At 40.0% G+C, this 16322-nt stretch overlaps 1 protein-coding gene across 1 annotated transcript in view; it reads right to left on the reverse strand.

Annotated features, from left to right (window-relative positions):
• Positions 1-15128, reverse strand: part of Wnt2 (Wnt oncogene analog 2) — a 200482-nt gene extending 185354 nt beyond the window's left edge. Inside the window, exon 1 of the mRNA XM_080278989.1 lies at positions 14862-15128. Coding sequence (XP_080135115.1) covers positions 14862-14935 — 74 coding nt within the window. The 5' untranslated portion in view covers positions 14936-15128. The remainder of the gene's footprint in view (positions 1-14861) is intronic.
• Positions 15129-16322: the final 1194 nt, after the last annotated feature.

The raw sequence follows: 16322 nt of genomic DNA on the forward strand, positions 1-16322 counted from the left end.
AGATTGTTCATTCGCAATGTTAACTTCTCATTTTTCATTTTTCTTTCGAATGGAGACCCTTTCATACTTCAGCCAGATCTTTCTTAATGGAAGAAATTAGTAAATTAATATAAAACTTCCTCCCACCGCTGACAAATCTAACGGATGAGAGGAATGGCCGAGGGACTGTTAATCACAAATGGCTGAGCAACACTTCCCATTCCAGTGATCAAGTATAATTAGAATGCAGATTCCACATATATTACTTTCTCTGTTGAGCAATACGTACTTCAGCAATTAAGTATTCTAGTGTGGCGTCCACAGTTTATATAACGGCAGACTGGTAAGCCTGACATCGAGCATGTCCTGAGGGAAAGCATGATGAACCGACGATAAGAAAAAAAGAAAAAAATGTCGCAGTTGAGAGTACCAACTCTTGATTATCAGCAAAGATAAGTAAAGTAAAATCTGTGTTCTTTTCAATTCAAAAAAAATACCTTGAGCTAAATGCTGTTTACTGCCTACTTGGCAAGGCTTTACTTTTTTTTTAAAGTAGTTTGAAGCGATTAGGGAAGATGCAACAAGTACAACTTTCCTGGTAGAGTATAGCTGGGCCATACAAACACAGTGAGAGTACCGATAATGTACAGACAACAGCAAGGTAGAGATAACTTCTGAGCTGAATTCATTTATTATCTTCCTAAAAAATGTGTATTCACGGCTTCTGTGATAAATTTTCCAAATACTCGTACTTATCACTGATATGAAATGGTATTTGTATAATTACACGAGACTATCCTATACAGCTTACTGTATCTTTGCCACCATCTGTTATCAGCAAGGCCCTACTCGATGAATCAAGCCTGAAGCAGATGTTACCCTTAGTGATCGGTGCCCAACTGAGTTTCGTTTACACAGGAAGGTAGCATTAGTACCTAAATAACAGTCAAGCTGTGTATGTGCGTGTCTGTTCGTTCGTTTTTTTTTTTTTTTTCACAAGAATGGTGATTCTTTTTGTATTAGGCAAGGGTAAGTCCAGGAAGTGTCAGAGAAAAAAAAAAAAAAAAAAAAGGATCACGCGCTACGCGACACGCGAAAATGTTTGTCTCTGCGTTTGTTTGTGTCTGACACAAGAACGGTAATAGACATCTACCTAATTCTTTTTGCATTAGGTCGGGGTAAATTCTGGGAGTGTCAGAAAACTACCAAACAAAAGTTTTGGCGATAACGTACGATGAGACGGTGCAGATTGTCGGAAATCGCGACAGGCGAAATTAAGCAAAAATAATTTTTTCGACTTTATGGTCAGAATTCGTCACTGAGGCATCAGTAATGGTATGGAAACATTTGCAAACATTTTGTGGTGGAAAGGATATTAATCCCGAAAATTTCCGAGGCGCAAGCACTAGTGCGAGTATAATGACAATCACTGCCCTGTGGAACTGCAAGGTCAGCCGTGATAATTCACAACACTGTTGGTGAAGAATAAGGAAGAAAAAACAAACAGTTTCATTATTTTGTACTGCATAATAATATTCAGAATCGAGTATGATTTCGTACACCCGAATGTGTCATAACAAATCTCCAGTATAAAATCTACTTGTTTGTTGTGCAGTCATTGTATGAAATGACGAAAATAGATACCAATATGAATCTTAACCTATTCCAAAATATGTACTCCACAACAAATGTCTGTTAATCTGAAACCAAATTCTTTGATGGTGGTGATAAGAAGTAATACACTGACAACAGGGCCCGTGAATCACGCAGATAACCTACGGCACAAATACGATTGCACCACGGACACCAAGAGAACATAGAAGCAAGAAATTTAAATGACTTTTTTTTTTTTTTTTTTTTTTGTGAAGAGAGGGGTTCATAAACGGGTGGCAGGGGTGAGGGGGATAGTCAAGAAGCTGTATTTCGTGTTATGTGTAAATTTTTCATGCTATGGCAGTCACCATATTAAACAGAAATTAGTTCGTATGTAAGTCTTCAAGGCATGTTACTGACATACGAACGACACACAAACATAGCTCATTATTATGATATGCAGGTGCAATGAAATCTTTGTTTGCATGCATGCTTGTTGGTTCTTTACCCAAGGAAATGGGCTTGTGTGTGAGTTGGAAGAGAGGAGGTTGAACTGTGGTAAAGATAAGGTTGCGTCGGGGATGCATTGTGTTGCCTTGGCTGTTGTCTGTTCACGGACGGAATGATGAGATAGGTATATGTAAGAGGGACATGTTTATGAGATGCTGGGAAAGAAGCTATTGAGAAGGAGGCCAGCTGTTTGAAAATGAGACAACAAAGGCCACAGAATCAGTAGGTAAACTGCAGAAATTAATGTTTAAATTTAAAGAAGTCTGTAAGAGGATTAAATTTGAGAGAATAAGCAAGATGAGATTATGCAGAGTGCAGTGGTGGAGAGTAAATTTAACTGAGCATTTCTGGAGGAAGTGAAGTTTTTAAATTAGTTTGGGGGACATAGCCGTGGATGGAAATGAGGGACCTGGAGTACTATAATAGGAGGATAGATGTGCAGCATTACTAGAGGCATTGAGAAGTGTGCAAAAATAAAAATTAGTGTCTGCTCAGGTGCAGGAGGATATGCGTGATGGCACAGTAGTGCGGACTGTAGTGTATCGCCCACAAAAGGATTAAAGTTTGAAAATGAAATGCCAAAGACCCGTAGGTGGGGCTGTTGTTGTTGTGGCCCCGGGCTTACAGTACCTGCACGTGAACCCGGTGGCCTGCGTTCTGAAGTTGCTCTTCTCCTGCAGTCCACTTTTATTCTTTTGAGGGATAGAGAAAAACTAAGGGATGTTTGGATGACAGGGGAGTGGAGTCACCCGGTTATGTCGGTGCTACCAAAGGAAGCCATTACTCTCCAGCATCCCATAAATGGGGTGAGATGGCTTGAGAGATTAAGAAAGGACACTGTTGGAGAGAGATGAAGAAGCAGATATGGTCTGGTGGAAGCGGAAGACGAGGGTGTGTTAAAGTGGTACGACCATGTGGAGAGAAGGGGTGATAGATGAGTGATAAAGATGATGCGTTCATCATTAATGGAGTGGGAAGATACCGGAAGGCATGATGATTGTGGGAAAGAGATTATTAGCCATGAAGATTTGATTACCTACAAGAATAGGTGTGAAAAAATCCAAGTAAATTAAGATGAAATGCTTTATGGATTTCTTGATGCCAGTAATCGGTTATAGGCAAGAAGTGAAAGGACTGGGATAAACGTTAAATTATCGGGAACAGGTTTTCCATGACAAAATTATTTTGGTATAGATCTTTATATGCGACAGTTGAAAGACTGCATGAGAGAATTACTATCTCCTTTTTCTTTTGTCATCATGCTGGAGCTGATAATAGCATACACACACACACACACACACACACACACACACACACACACACACACACACACACACACACACACACACACACACACACACACACACACACACACACACACACACTATCTATCTATCTATATATCTATTGCCAGACGCCTCAATCCCGTTTTGGGTGGCCACAAACAAATCGCCTCCACATCGCCTTGTCCCCCGCCATTTCACTGCCCTGCTTCCAACTCACACCCCCCTCTCTCATATACCTCTCTACCCCATCCCTCCATCTCATCCTCGGCCTCCCCCTCCCTATTCCCCCCTCCACCTCACTCATATACACTCTCTTCGTCAGTCTTTCACCCTCCATCCTATCCACATGGCCAAACCACTTCAGTGTGTTCCTCATAACGCTTCCTATCACATCCACATCCACACCACAACGCTCCTTTATATCCTCATTCGTCAGCCTGTCTCTCCATGTGACTCCACAGGCTCCTCTTAAATAACTCATTTCCACTGCTCTCACTCTTGACTTGTGTCCTTCCAGCAACGTCCAAGCTTCACTTCCATACGTTAGAGTTGGTATCACAATATTGTCATGTAGTAACTTTTTCACTTCCATGCTCACTTCCCTGTTTCTTATCACTGCTTTCAAAGAACCAGCAACCTTTCTGCCCTGCTGTACCCTTTCAAGCACTTCTCCCTCCAAACCTCCATCCTAACTCATCACACTACACAAGTACTTAAACGTACTCACATTTTCCAATTCCTCACCATCCAACCTCGCTGTACATTCACTGACTTCACCTCTCTCAAAGACCATCACTTTACTCTTCCCTACATTCACCTTTAGATTCCGTTTCTTACACACTCTCCCAAACTCATCCACCAAGCCTTGCAGCTCCCCTTCGTCTTCACTCAACAACACAGTATCATCTGCAAACAACAGAGCAGGGAGTTTCCAAACACTATCCTCTCTCACCAGAGCCACTCCAACATCCACTACCCTACCTTGTACCTCTTTTATTACTCCATCCATGTACAGAGTGAACAACCATGGAGACATGACACATCCCTGTTTCAACACAACCCAAAGAGAAAAATTCACTTAGTTCACCATCCACACGCACTGCAGCCTTAGCACCATCATACATACTCTTCACAGCATTCAACAACTTCCCATCTACTCCATATATTCTTAATACTTCCCACAATCCTTGTCTATCCACCCTGTCATATGCTTTCTCCAAATCCATGAAAGCCGCATACAACTTCTTTCCCTTCTCTAGACACTTTTCCACTAAAGATCTAAGAATGAATATCTGATTTACACAACCTCTTCCCTTCCTAAAACCTCCCTGTTCTTCTCCAACTAATTCCTCTGTTCTTTCTCTAACTCTGTCAATAAGTATCCTACCATACACTTTTCCTATTATACTAAGAAGACAAATGCCCCTATGATATCCACACACTTCTTTTTCCCCCTTTCCTTTGTACAAGGGAATAATTATACCTGACTTCCAATCCTCCGGGACTCTACCTTCCTCCCAGGCCAATCTGCACATCTTCCACATCCATTCTACTACTATCTCTCCCCCATGCTTCAGCATTTCACCACACACTACATCAATTCTTGGGGCTTTCCCCAATTTAACTTTCTTCATTGCTTCCACAACTTCTATCCTACTGATTTCCACCTGTCTTCTCACCTCCCTCCTTCTCCCAGCCATTCCCCAGCCACTTATACTCGCATTACTTTCATCCTGTATGTTCAACAATTCCTAAAAGTGTTCTCTCCATCTGCTCACTTTTTCACCCTTCTCCACTAGTAATCTACCAATTTTATCTTTCACTCCCCTGCTAACCTCACTTCCACCCTGTCTTACTCTCTTCACTTCTTTCCAGAACATTTTCTTACAGTCCCTCCACTTTACACTCAAATTCCTTCCAAATTCCTCATCCACTCTCTTCTTACTCTCTCTTACTAATCTTTTCATCTCTCTCTTTCTTTCTACATATAACTCTCTCTTCCGCCTCTCAACTTCTTCCACGCCCCTATTTATCATCCATTCATTGTATGCTTTCTTCTTATGTGCCACAGCCTGTCTCACCTCTTCAGTTCACCACGCTGTTCCTTGCACCCCCCTCCATCTTCTCTTCCTCCCACACACCACATCACATGCTGCACATATTTCTTCTGTAAATATCCTGCACACACCTTCCACGTCCCCCATCTGCTCCAATTCATATTTGCCCAATCGTTCCTCCACTTCTCTCTTATACTCTGCCTTTTTCTCATCCTGTTGTTATCTTTCCACTTTCCTTGCAACTACTCCTTCCTCTCGTCTTTCCTTTCTTCTATTTCTCCATCTTACTTGGATCCTAATTCTGGCCACCACCAAGTAGTGGTCAGAAAGTCCACTCCCCCAACCTCTATAAGCTCTTGCATCCATTACACATCTTCGCATCCTTTCATCCACACACACATAATCAATCATTGCCTTCCTTTCATTCAGTTCACCACCCACCCTTCTCATCACTCGCCATGTATACCTGTGGATAATTTTATGCCTGAAGAGGGTATTGGCTATCACCAATCCCCTCCCAGCACAAATGTCCACTAACGCACTGCCATTCTCATCTGTCTCAGCAGGCACACCCCACTCACCAACTATTCCATCCACCTTCCCATTCCCTACTTTACCATTCATATCACCGATCAAAAACACTCCCTCATTCCTTCCAAACTTTTCCATGCACACTTCCACATTTGTTCAGAACTCTTCTCTCACTCTTCTAGCACGATCTTGCGTTGGTGCATACACACACAATCGCCCACATTTGTATTCCAACTTTCAACCTTACCCACACAATCCTTGACCCAAATGATCCATACTGTCTTATGCTCTTCTTCCATCTTTTACTCACAACTATATACACACACACACACACACACACACACACACATATATATATATATATATATATATATATATATATATATATATATATATATATATATATACAGTATTATACGTACAAATATTACCCAGTTTGTTGCTTTCCTTGTTCAACGGTTGCAGTGTGTCTTCTACAAACCTGGCCGATCCACCTCCACTTCATTTTGATTAACATTACATCCTCTACTCCAGTCGTTTCCTAAGCCAAACTGTTTCCTTCCTGTCTCTTAACGTGATTCGTAACATCGATATTTTAATACTTCAATGGGCACATATCAACTTTCTTTCCAGGGGTTCGGTCACTGTACCTGTCTTTGAGCCGCAAGCCATTAAAAAGAGAACGCGCGTTTCGCTTTTAACACAGTGATATAGTGTCTTTTAATATGATATTTGTCCAACAAACGCGCTTCAGTTCAGCTTTATAGGTCTACTTATTTCAGGTTCAAATAACGAATTAGTCTGTATAAGTTTCCCAAGGGATATAAAATCGTCAAATAATTGTAAAATTTCAGCCTAGGTTCTTATTTCCTTATTTTGAACTTGGTTATTAAACATGACTTTTTTTCTTCGTATTTATCTTCAGTCCCTGGCAGAGGTTTTCTCTGTTTAAATCTTCTATCAACTGTTGCAGTTGCCCATACGACTCACAGTGAACCTGGGTTTATTTAGATATTCATCTCCTATTTTAATCCCTTCATTACTCCAGTCAAGCTTTCCGAATACTTCTTAACATGTTGTAAGCAGATCTGGTGAGGTAGTATCGCCCTGTCTTACACTATTTCTTTTCTAATTGGGATTATTCCAGTATCTGTAGGAAGACTAATGGCCGCTGCTCCGTCTCTGTGTGTCTTCCAATGCACATATCATCTACACCTTGTCTACGAATTGCAGTCAGTACTGCTCGTTTCTCCTGATTCCAAGGCCTTTTCGTAATCATTGAATGCCATACGCTGAAGTTTCCTGCACTCATTTGTTTTTCCAGTTATTTGATTTATTGTGTGTTTGTGATCGATGGTATGCTGGTCTCCATTAGTCTTGCTCGTCTGAATTTCTATTGGTGATGATCATTGTGGATAATTAATATATTAATATATATATATATATATATATATATATATATATATATATATATATATATATATATATATATATATATATATATATATATATATATATATATATATATATATATATATATATAACTGACTACAGACTAAGTGATCGATTGTTTTTCAGAACTTTCAAGTCTTTTGGCTTGTGAATGAAAACAGTTACTTCATTTTACCAGGCTGTTCGGACTTTCCCTTGTCTGAGGCATATATTAAAGGTATATATATATATATATATATATATATATATATATATATATATATATATGTATATATATATATATATATATATATATGTGTGTGTGTGAAGAAGGAACCAAAGGCCATGAGCCCGCAAAACTGTTCCTTCCAGGAGAAAAACAAAATACAAGAGTGAGCCAAATTCAAGATCCATTCATTTCGAGATGCCTGGACACACTGCGTTTGAAAGACTGGAGATCATAGTAAGCAGGAAATACAGACAGAGGGAGACAGTTCCAGAGTTGACCTGTTGCATAAATGAAGGCCTGGGAGTAACGGTTAACTCTTGCATTAGAGAGTTGGACAGAAAAGGGGTGAAAGTTTGCTGCTAGACGGGTACTACGCGCCCGTCGTAGAAGTGGAGGAATGCATGCAGACAGTTCAGAGGAACAGTGACCATTGAAGTAGCGATAGAAAAGAGATAAAGATGCAACATTGCGGCGAAGAGACAGAGGTTGAAGGGAGTCAGTAAGAGGAGGAGAGTTAATGAGACGAAAAGCCTTTGACTCCACCCTATTGAGAAGAGCTGTATGTGGGGAGCCTCCCCACACATGAGAGTTGTACTCCACACAGGGGCGGATAAAACTCCTGTATAGAGTCAACAATTGTGCAGGGGCAAAGAAGGAACGGAGTCGGCTTAGCACACCCAATCGCTTGGCAGCAGATTTTACAAGAGATGTAATATGATCTTTCCAAGACAAGTCCCGAACAAATGAAACCCCAAGCATGTTCAAGGATGATGCAGGATTAAGCTGAGTATTATTAAACATAAGTGGGTATACCTGTGGAAGATTTTGTTGGGTTGATAGGTGCAAAAACTGAGTCTTTGATGCATTAAAAACAACCAGATTATTTTTACCCCAGTCAGAGATACAAGCCAAGTCAGACATTAGGTGTGCCATTGCCTCATCCCTAGCCTGTTGAAGTAACTGCTGAGATGGACGTTGTGGGAATCGAATGGAAAGGTGAAGGGTGGAGTCATCAGCGTATGAGTGGATAAGGTTAAATGTACAGCTTTGAAGGTCATTGATGAATAAAAGGAAGAGACTTGGTGATAGGACAGGGCCCTGAGGAACACCACTGTTAATAGATCTAGGAGATGAACGATAGCCGTCTACAACAGCGGCTATAGAACGACCAGAAAGGAAGCTAGAGATGAAGACACAGAAAGAAGGATAGAAACCGTAAGAGGGCAGTTTGTAAATTAAAGATTTATGCCAGACTCGATCGAATATACACATATATATATATATATATATATATATATATATATATATATATATATATATATATATATATATATATATATTTATCTCTCTCTCTCTCTCTCTCTCTCTCTCTCTCTCTCTCTCTCTCTCTCTCTCTCTCTCTCTCTCTCTCTCTCTCTCTCTCTCTCTCTCTCTCTCTCTCTCTTTATATATATATATATATATATATATATATATATATATATATATATATATATATATATATGAGAGAGAGAGAGAGAGAGAGATGGTGAGGAGGGTAATAAGCAAGGTGCACACTCAACCTGGCTTCATATTTCAGTGATTTCCTGAGAACTCCACCGCTACAGATATGTAAAACCTCCCGCCTCCACTTCGCCGCTCCACCTCCCACCACCTGTTCCCCCGACCCCCCACCTCCATGTCGGACATTCTACGCATTCCTCACCCGGGGTACCTTGGGAAACAATTATACGAAACAGGGAACCACTGAGAACTATTTACTGGGAACAATAGCATTATTCTTGTTGAGTGAGCAGCTAATTAGGTACTCCTTCCCCACTCCTCATCTCTCTCTCTCTCTCTCTCTCTCCTACGTAATGTCTATTCGGCAATACAGGGCATTTTTCCAGTCCTTCACTCACCTAAACTGTATGATACTAACCTAACTTCTTCGTCAGAGTGATAACATTGTATTTTGTTCTGGCCATTCCCATATGTTTAAACCTGAGTTAGAAAAAAAAAAATGAAATCGAAGCAATCTCCATTAACCCCTTCAGTACTTTGACGTTTCTGTTCATACATTTCCCTCAAAACCTTCGTAAAACTTTGAAAGGATGTCTCGTAGTGAAGGGGTTAAGTCACTGAGCATGCCTAACCATCCAATACGTTACTCAAATGATTGTTTTCTTGTACGTAAAGGAGGCTTCTCAGCACCTTTTCCTTCCCAGGTTATTATTTTCACAGTGCACCTTCATCCTTTCAGGCTGGAGATATGTTTTCCTGTTTTGAAATAGCCTTGCCATTTACCGATGATTTTATTCTGTTTGGGAGAGATTTCTTCAACTAGAAGAGTTAGATATTGCGTCAGTAAACCCATTCAGCCCGAGTGGCCTTTACTAAGTTGATTAAAAATATGGCAGACGCAAGTAAAAGCTAAAATGAGCGTCGTCCAAAGTCAGCGAGTTAATGATGCCTTGTAAGTTATACTTGACCATTTCTAAGTCGGGATTTAAACGCTAGCAAAACATACCTGAGCATAGAAAGGCGTTGTATGAACAATGAATAGCTTAAAAAGGAGTACTGGAAGCCTTCCTAAGTCGATGAGAATGCTGACCAAAAGCCCGAGAAGCAACTTCTTAGTCTTGATGTAATGCAGTCTGGGCCAAGGAAAAAGTTATTTACATTTTCTCTTATACCTAAGACTGATTTTCATAGGAAGGACATTGGCTAGGGTTGCCATACGTCCGAATATTCTCGGACATGTCCTGGATTTAAGTGTCAAAATCTTCGTCCGGGAGGAACTTTAAAAATTCTCCAAAAGTTCGGAATTTCAGCTCCCATCATTTTTTCTCGAAGAATTTAATATATTATTACACTCTCATGAGAGAGAGAGAGAGAGAGAGAGAGAGAGAGAGAGAGAGAGAGAGAGAGAGAGAGAGAGAGAGAGAGAGAGAGAGAGAGAGAGAGAGAGAGAGAGAGAGAGAGCTTCGTTGTTTTCGTCAGGTGTTAAGTTTTGCCAACTTGGCTGGTTTAGTGCAAGCAGTTAGCTAAAATGTCCTGCCTTTTCCTGTTGTTCAGCCACGTTTTTTTTTTTTTTTAATTCCTTCCATAGTGCTGTTATGGCCATAAAATACATGGGAAGTGCACACAATTATTAGCTTAGTTTTCATTTTTACACTGTACCATTTGTTATTTTGATCTTATCCTGCATCTAAGCGCTTTAGCATTTTTCTGTCATAATCTAGCCAATTCTGTACTTTGCCTGTTTTTCGTTATATTGTAAAAAGATTAACGACTGTGATACAGTACAGCAGTACTGATGTATATATATATATATATATATATATATATATATATATAGGTTTCATATTGTCAAAGGCCCAAAGTGTTGGGGGGTAGGGTGGTGCATGGGTTTCAGTGGAGGCGTCCGGTATTTTGACAGTTCAGATATGGCAACCCTAGGGTACACAGAACAACATCTTCTCTCATATCCTTTGTTTTTCACACACACACACACACACACACACACACACACACACACACACACACACACACACACACACACACACACACACACAGAAATAATAATAATAATAATAATAATAATAATAATAATAATAATAATAATAATAAAAATAATAATAATAATAATAATAATAATAATAATAATAATAATAATAAAAATAATTATAATATTTATAATAATAATAATAATAACAACAATAATAATAATAATAATAACAGGAAACTGATCCCACGATTGTGAAATAACGTCCTGATCCGAGGCATGATCATCAAGAATACCAGGAAGTGGTGCATTACTCAGCCCGTCCCTTCATGGCGGGTGTAGGAATAATTGTTGTTTTCATAAATATTAGAGATAACTTAGTGAGCCCTACCCATGCTATAACTCATCCCTTCAGCCCGAGGACGTATTTTGCCTTTTTTTTCTCTTGTTTTCTGGAAGCGATTTTATTCTGATTGAGTTTTTTTGTTTTTTCACTGGAGGGGTTAACATAGCCTTCAGCAACCCCTCTACTGCCGGAGAGCCTGAGGGAAATCGTATGTCGGTGGCAAGAATGTACTTTGATAATTAGTGATCACAGTAAAGAAGGTAAACTGAGGGTAAAACTTCGGTTCCTTGTATTCCTCATCTGTTAAGCTATTCTGGTGCTGGAGAGGGACGCCTTCATGTGGTGGCACTGATATAACCGGGTAGCCGCCTATACAAGCATCCTTCACTTCCTTCCGTATCCCTTGAAAGGAGAAGGGTGGACTGTAAGAGAATGGCAGTTTTAGCCTGCATTCCAACGGATTCCCATTCATATGAACTCCGAGCCACAACAACATTAACTTAACCATAACGATGATGTCTAGTACAGTTTGTAATCTTGCTTTCACCAGATTTTCAAATTACATTCGTAGTTCCGTTAGTCACCTTTATTCAGTTTCGAAAAGGCTTCAGATTTTAGGGGTTATATTTAGCCTCCATTAACCCTTTCCCTACAACAGGCCTCCTCTAATATAAGAAGAAAATTGTCTGAATAAAATATGACTACAAAAATTCTTGGGTTGAAGGGCTTAAACTTTGGATATACATTACAGGAGGGGTTAACCAAGGTTATATCAAACCCCTGCAGTTTGAAACGGCTCCTCTAAACTGAATAAAAGAGAAGATGGGGTTAAGAAAAATATTTAAAAAGACGTTCTCGTTGTGAAGCCAGAAATTCACCCATCCAACCCCAACCCCGCACCCGCCAAAAATGGCATTTTTTTTTTTTCCCTAGTAACTAAGAATATGGATTCTTTATCGACAAAAACAATCAATACTTAAGGTTAAGTTGCATGATCGGTGAAACACACTGCAGTAAGCAACCGATGCTTTTATTATTTTGTCAACTTATCTACATTAATATCGACATTCTAACTATAGCGACAAACAACTCGAAGAGCTGGAAATGTGCAGTAAAATTGGTGAAGGATATAGAAACTAGAAAGCACTCAGAGAGCGCATACCTCCGCCAATGCCATTACCATTAAAAAATTATCCGGAACCGGATCCGTGGAGATACTGTGTTGAATGCATAGAATCAGGATCGGCCCCCAAATTTAATCAAGTGTTCCTTGACCCATGGCTCACTCTTCCACAAAATTTTGTTGAAATTCATTGAGAACTTTTGCAGATATTGTGCGGGATACATAGGATCCGAATCCGGATGCGGATCCTCCTGAATATTTATTATATATATTTTTTTTAACCCATATCCCGCCCTTCCATAAAATTTCATTGAAATTCATTGAGAACTTTTGGAGATATTGTATGGACTAACAAACATAGGTGAATACATAACCTCCTCCAACTTCGTTGGCGGAGATAATGAGTGAACTTACTTTCGCTATTTCTTTCAGTAATTTTTTCAGCATATATATATATATATACATATATTTCTGGGAAATAACAGATGGAGGAATTTACTGCTTTATCAACATAGTCCAGATCACAAAGCTACAGTCCTACAGCCCTACTAATGACATTAGGGGTGAATTATGTAGACCATTTTCACCCATAACGTCATCAGTGTTATATATATATATATATATTAGGTTGGTAATGGTTAAACAGTTGTAACTGTGGTAATAATAATAATAATAATAATAATAATAATAATAATAATACAATTGTCAATAATCAAGGAAAAAATGAGACAAGAAAATCTAGCGATTTTATCCTTACCGGGATACTTTTCATATCCGTCCTTTCGTGTGTCATATATTTCGTTTCCGTATTGACATGGATTGCATTAGTAATACACAAAAAGATCTTAAAGTGGAGTATGGTAAATAAGTAGCCCCGGAATAGGTACAACGCAATCTCGAAAAAGTAGTATAAATATGACTGTTAATGTGAAACGTAAGGAAATTTACCTGAGAAAGAGAGACCCAGATACAAATACAGGATACAGGAGGATGAGTAAAATATAAAAGGTGTTAACGTACGGAATGGGTTAACAAAGATTATGCTATATCGAGCACCATGAATGCAAGAAGTCTTTTCCGAAGTGAATCAAATCGTCTGATGATATAGTTAGAGTAAAATATAAAGGACATCTTCGTACTGAATAAGATAAAACTATATCTCAGAAGCACAGGGGAAACCTAACCCAGGGCTTGCAACAACAGCCTGGATGATCTGCGCGATGATGCCTTGGAGGGACAGATCATTTGTCAAGAGGCTGACTTGAGAACATAATTAAGAAACTGTTCGTTGAGATGTAACTGTATAACCAGTCTTAGAGTTTACTATACACGTTTTACTCTAATTTGGCTTAAAACTGCAATTTCCACTTCTACAGTGCTTAGCTGCAGCAGTGAATTATCAGCAGAATATGATGCTAGTCAATATGAAGTTACTACGGAAAGGCTGTAGAGGCATACCATTGTTTATTGTCATTTAACTATATGAAATAAGGCTCAAAGGGACAAAAATCTGGGCCAAGATACGGTAAAACGACTGTTGAGGAATTATGAATGAAGTTAATTGCAACTGTAACATTTATTTTTTGTTATTAATTATTACCTATCCTTATTTATTTTTCTGTGTTTATATATATCTTTGTTAATATATGTCCATATTAATATCAGTCCTTATTGATATCTATCCATATTTATCGGTGTTTGTTTATCCTCCTACAACAGTGAAGTCTTACTGTATTGTAGTAGTCATGTTGCCTCCAGACACTTTAATTCGACTAAGAAAAGACATCTCGTATGGAATGGGCTAATAAAGGCTAAACAATAAACGCCTCTACAGCCGTGTGACCACTCTGAAGGTGGATAACAGCATCTATGACAATCCCCTGGACGTTGGTAACATTCTCGCCAGGAGTTTTTCCCACGTAACTCAGCCAGTTACTGCCAGAGTTTCCAGGGCCATAAACATGTCATAACCCCCAGATGGAAATATAATGCAATCGTCTGAAAGCTGCAGGATTATGGGAGGAAAAAGGTCAGTGTAATGAAGTGGCTTAAACTGTACAGTCGGGAACAAAACCTCTGATAAATTACGTTTATGTACTTTCCTCTGCTGACCAATTTTCCTAAGCTGAAAAAGGTTCGTTATATTTCTCTTATATGCTCTTTCATGTGCGGCATTAGAAAGGAAAGTGACGGACATGACCTAATTGTGAAGCAGACATAGTGGAATAATAAATGAACTTCTGACCCTGACTGTACCAGTAAGAAAAGGAAAAAAAAGTCAGCTCTCACCTGATATGGGCGTGGTCGACGGATACGAGGATGATGACGTAGAGGATGACGGAGCGCTGGAGTCTCATGTTCATTGGTCCGCCCCGGTGACGTCATGAAATACGTCACGGCTCAGTGGCCAGTCAGGGTGGTGGTATGAGCAGACAAAACATGCTGGCCAATTACACTGCCTCTACCATTTTACTTAGGTCCTTATCATTAAATTTATTTATCACAGTTGCATTTTCCCAATGTTTCAAAGCATTTGTTATTTTATGATGAATATTTGTCTATATACCTTTTTCACATTTGGCAACATTTTCATCAACTCTTCTCTATCAATATCAGTGTAAAAATTTCCTTGAAGCTTTTCCAATTTGATATGCTTGAAAGTTTCGAAGTACCACTAAATATGCTTCACATAAAATATTTCCATTCACTGTTTTGTCCTTAATCTTCACAGATCCACTGCTTACGAATCACTGGCACTTTAAGCCGCCACACTTTACTAAGACTATAAACATGCACCTTGAACTGCTGCCAAACCACCAGAGGGGCCGCAGTGACACAGACGAGGGCGGGGCGGCTGCTGTGAGGAAGGGTGAAGTAAGGGTAGGGTGAGGGCAGGGTGACTGGGGTGATGTGAGAAGGGGACGACGTGGGGTAGGGTGCAGACTGATGTTGAGAGAAGTGGAGTGACGTTGAGAAGGGATGCGAGATGATGCTGAGGGAGGAAACGAGGTGATGCTGAGGGAGGGGAGTCGGGTGATGTTGAGAGAGGGTACAGGGTTGTATGAGAGGAGGGTGGCTGAGGTTGAGAGGAAGAAGAAGGCTTGGATTTATACTTCTTTGTTAAGGTAGACGATTATTTTTTTTCCAGTTCTTAGTCATCTCCTAGAATACGAGATATAGTAGGTATTTTACATCCAGGGCCCAGATAGTAATGCTTGGTGAACAGGGACAACGGGAAGACAAGCTGAATCTACCAGTCTTACCGGCCCGAGATCAAGGTGGGAGTGGGGTGAGGTGATGGTAGGTTGCTAGGTGATATGAAGGAAATGAGAATAGATGGTTGGGGTAATGAGATATGAACTGAGGGGGAAGAGAGTAATGAGAGTGGGAGTGATGTGAGGGGGAGCTGAAGGGATGAGACGAGGGTGGTGGGGGTGATGTGAGGGATGAGATTGGGGTGGTGGTGGGGGTGATGTGAGTGGGGTGAGGGGGTGATGGCAAGGTGGCGGGTTGATGCGAGACGGGGAGGGGAGGCCAGACTTATGCCGCCATTAGCGTCGCCTGGTCCTGAAGGTGTCTGCTGCCCTGCCTCTAAACAACACCATAATCACATTCTTTACACACTTGCTTCCCTCTAAGGCTTTATCTTATTGTAGGATTTTGCGCTTTCTTCCTGTTTGTCACACTTGCCTCGTAGATTCAACAAACATTTCCTTACATTTTCTGGTTGGGCTCTACTGATATCTTCTT

This window comes from Coenobita brevimanus, chromosome 76 (assembly GCF_032717465.1).
Source record: "Coenobita brevimanus isolate Jiangsu-jjx chromosome 76, ASM3271746v2, whole genome shotgun sequence".
Taxonomy (NCBI): Eukaryota; Metazoa; Arthropoda; class Malacostraca; order Decapoda; family Coenobitidae; genus Coenobita; species Coenobita brevimanus.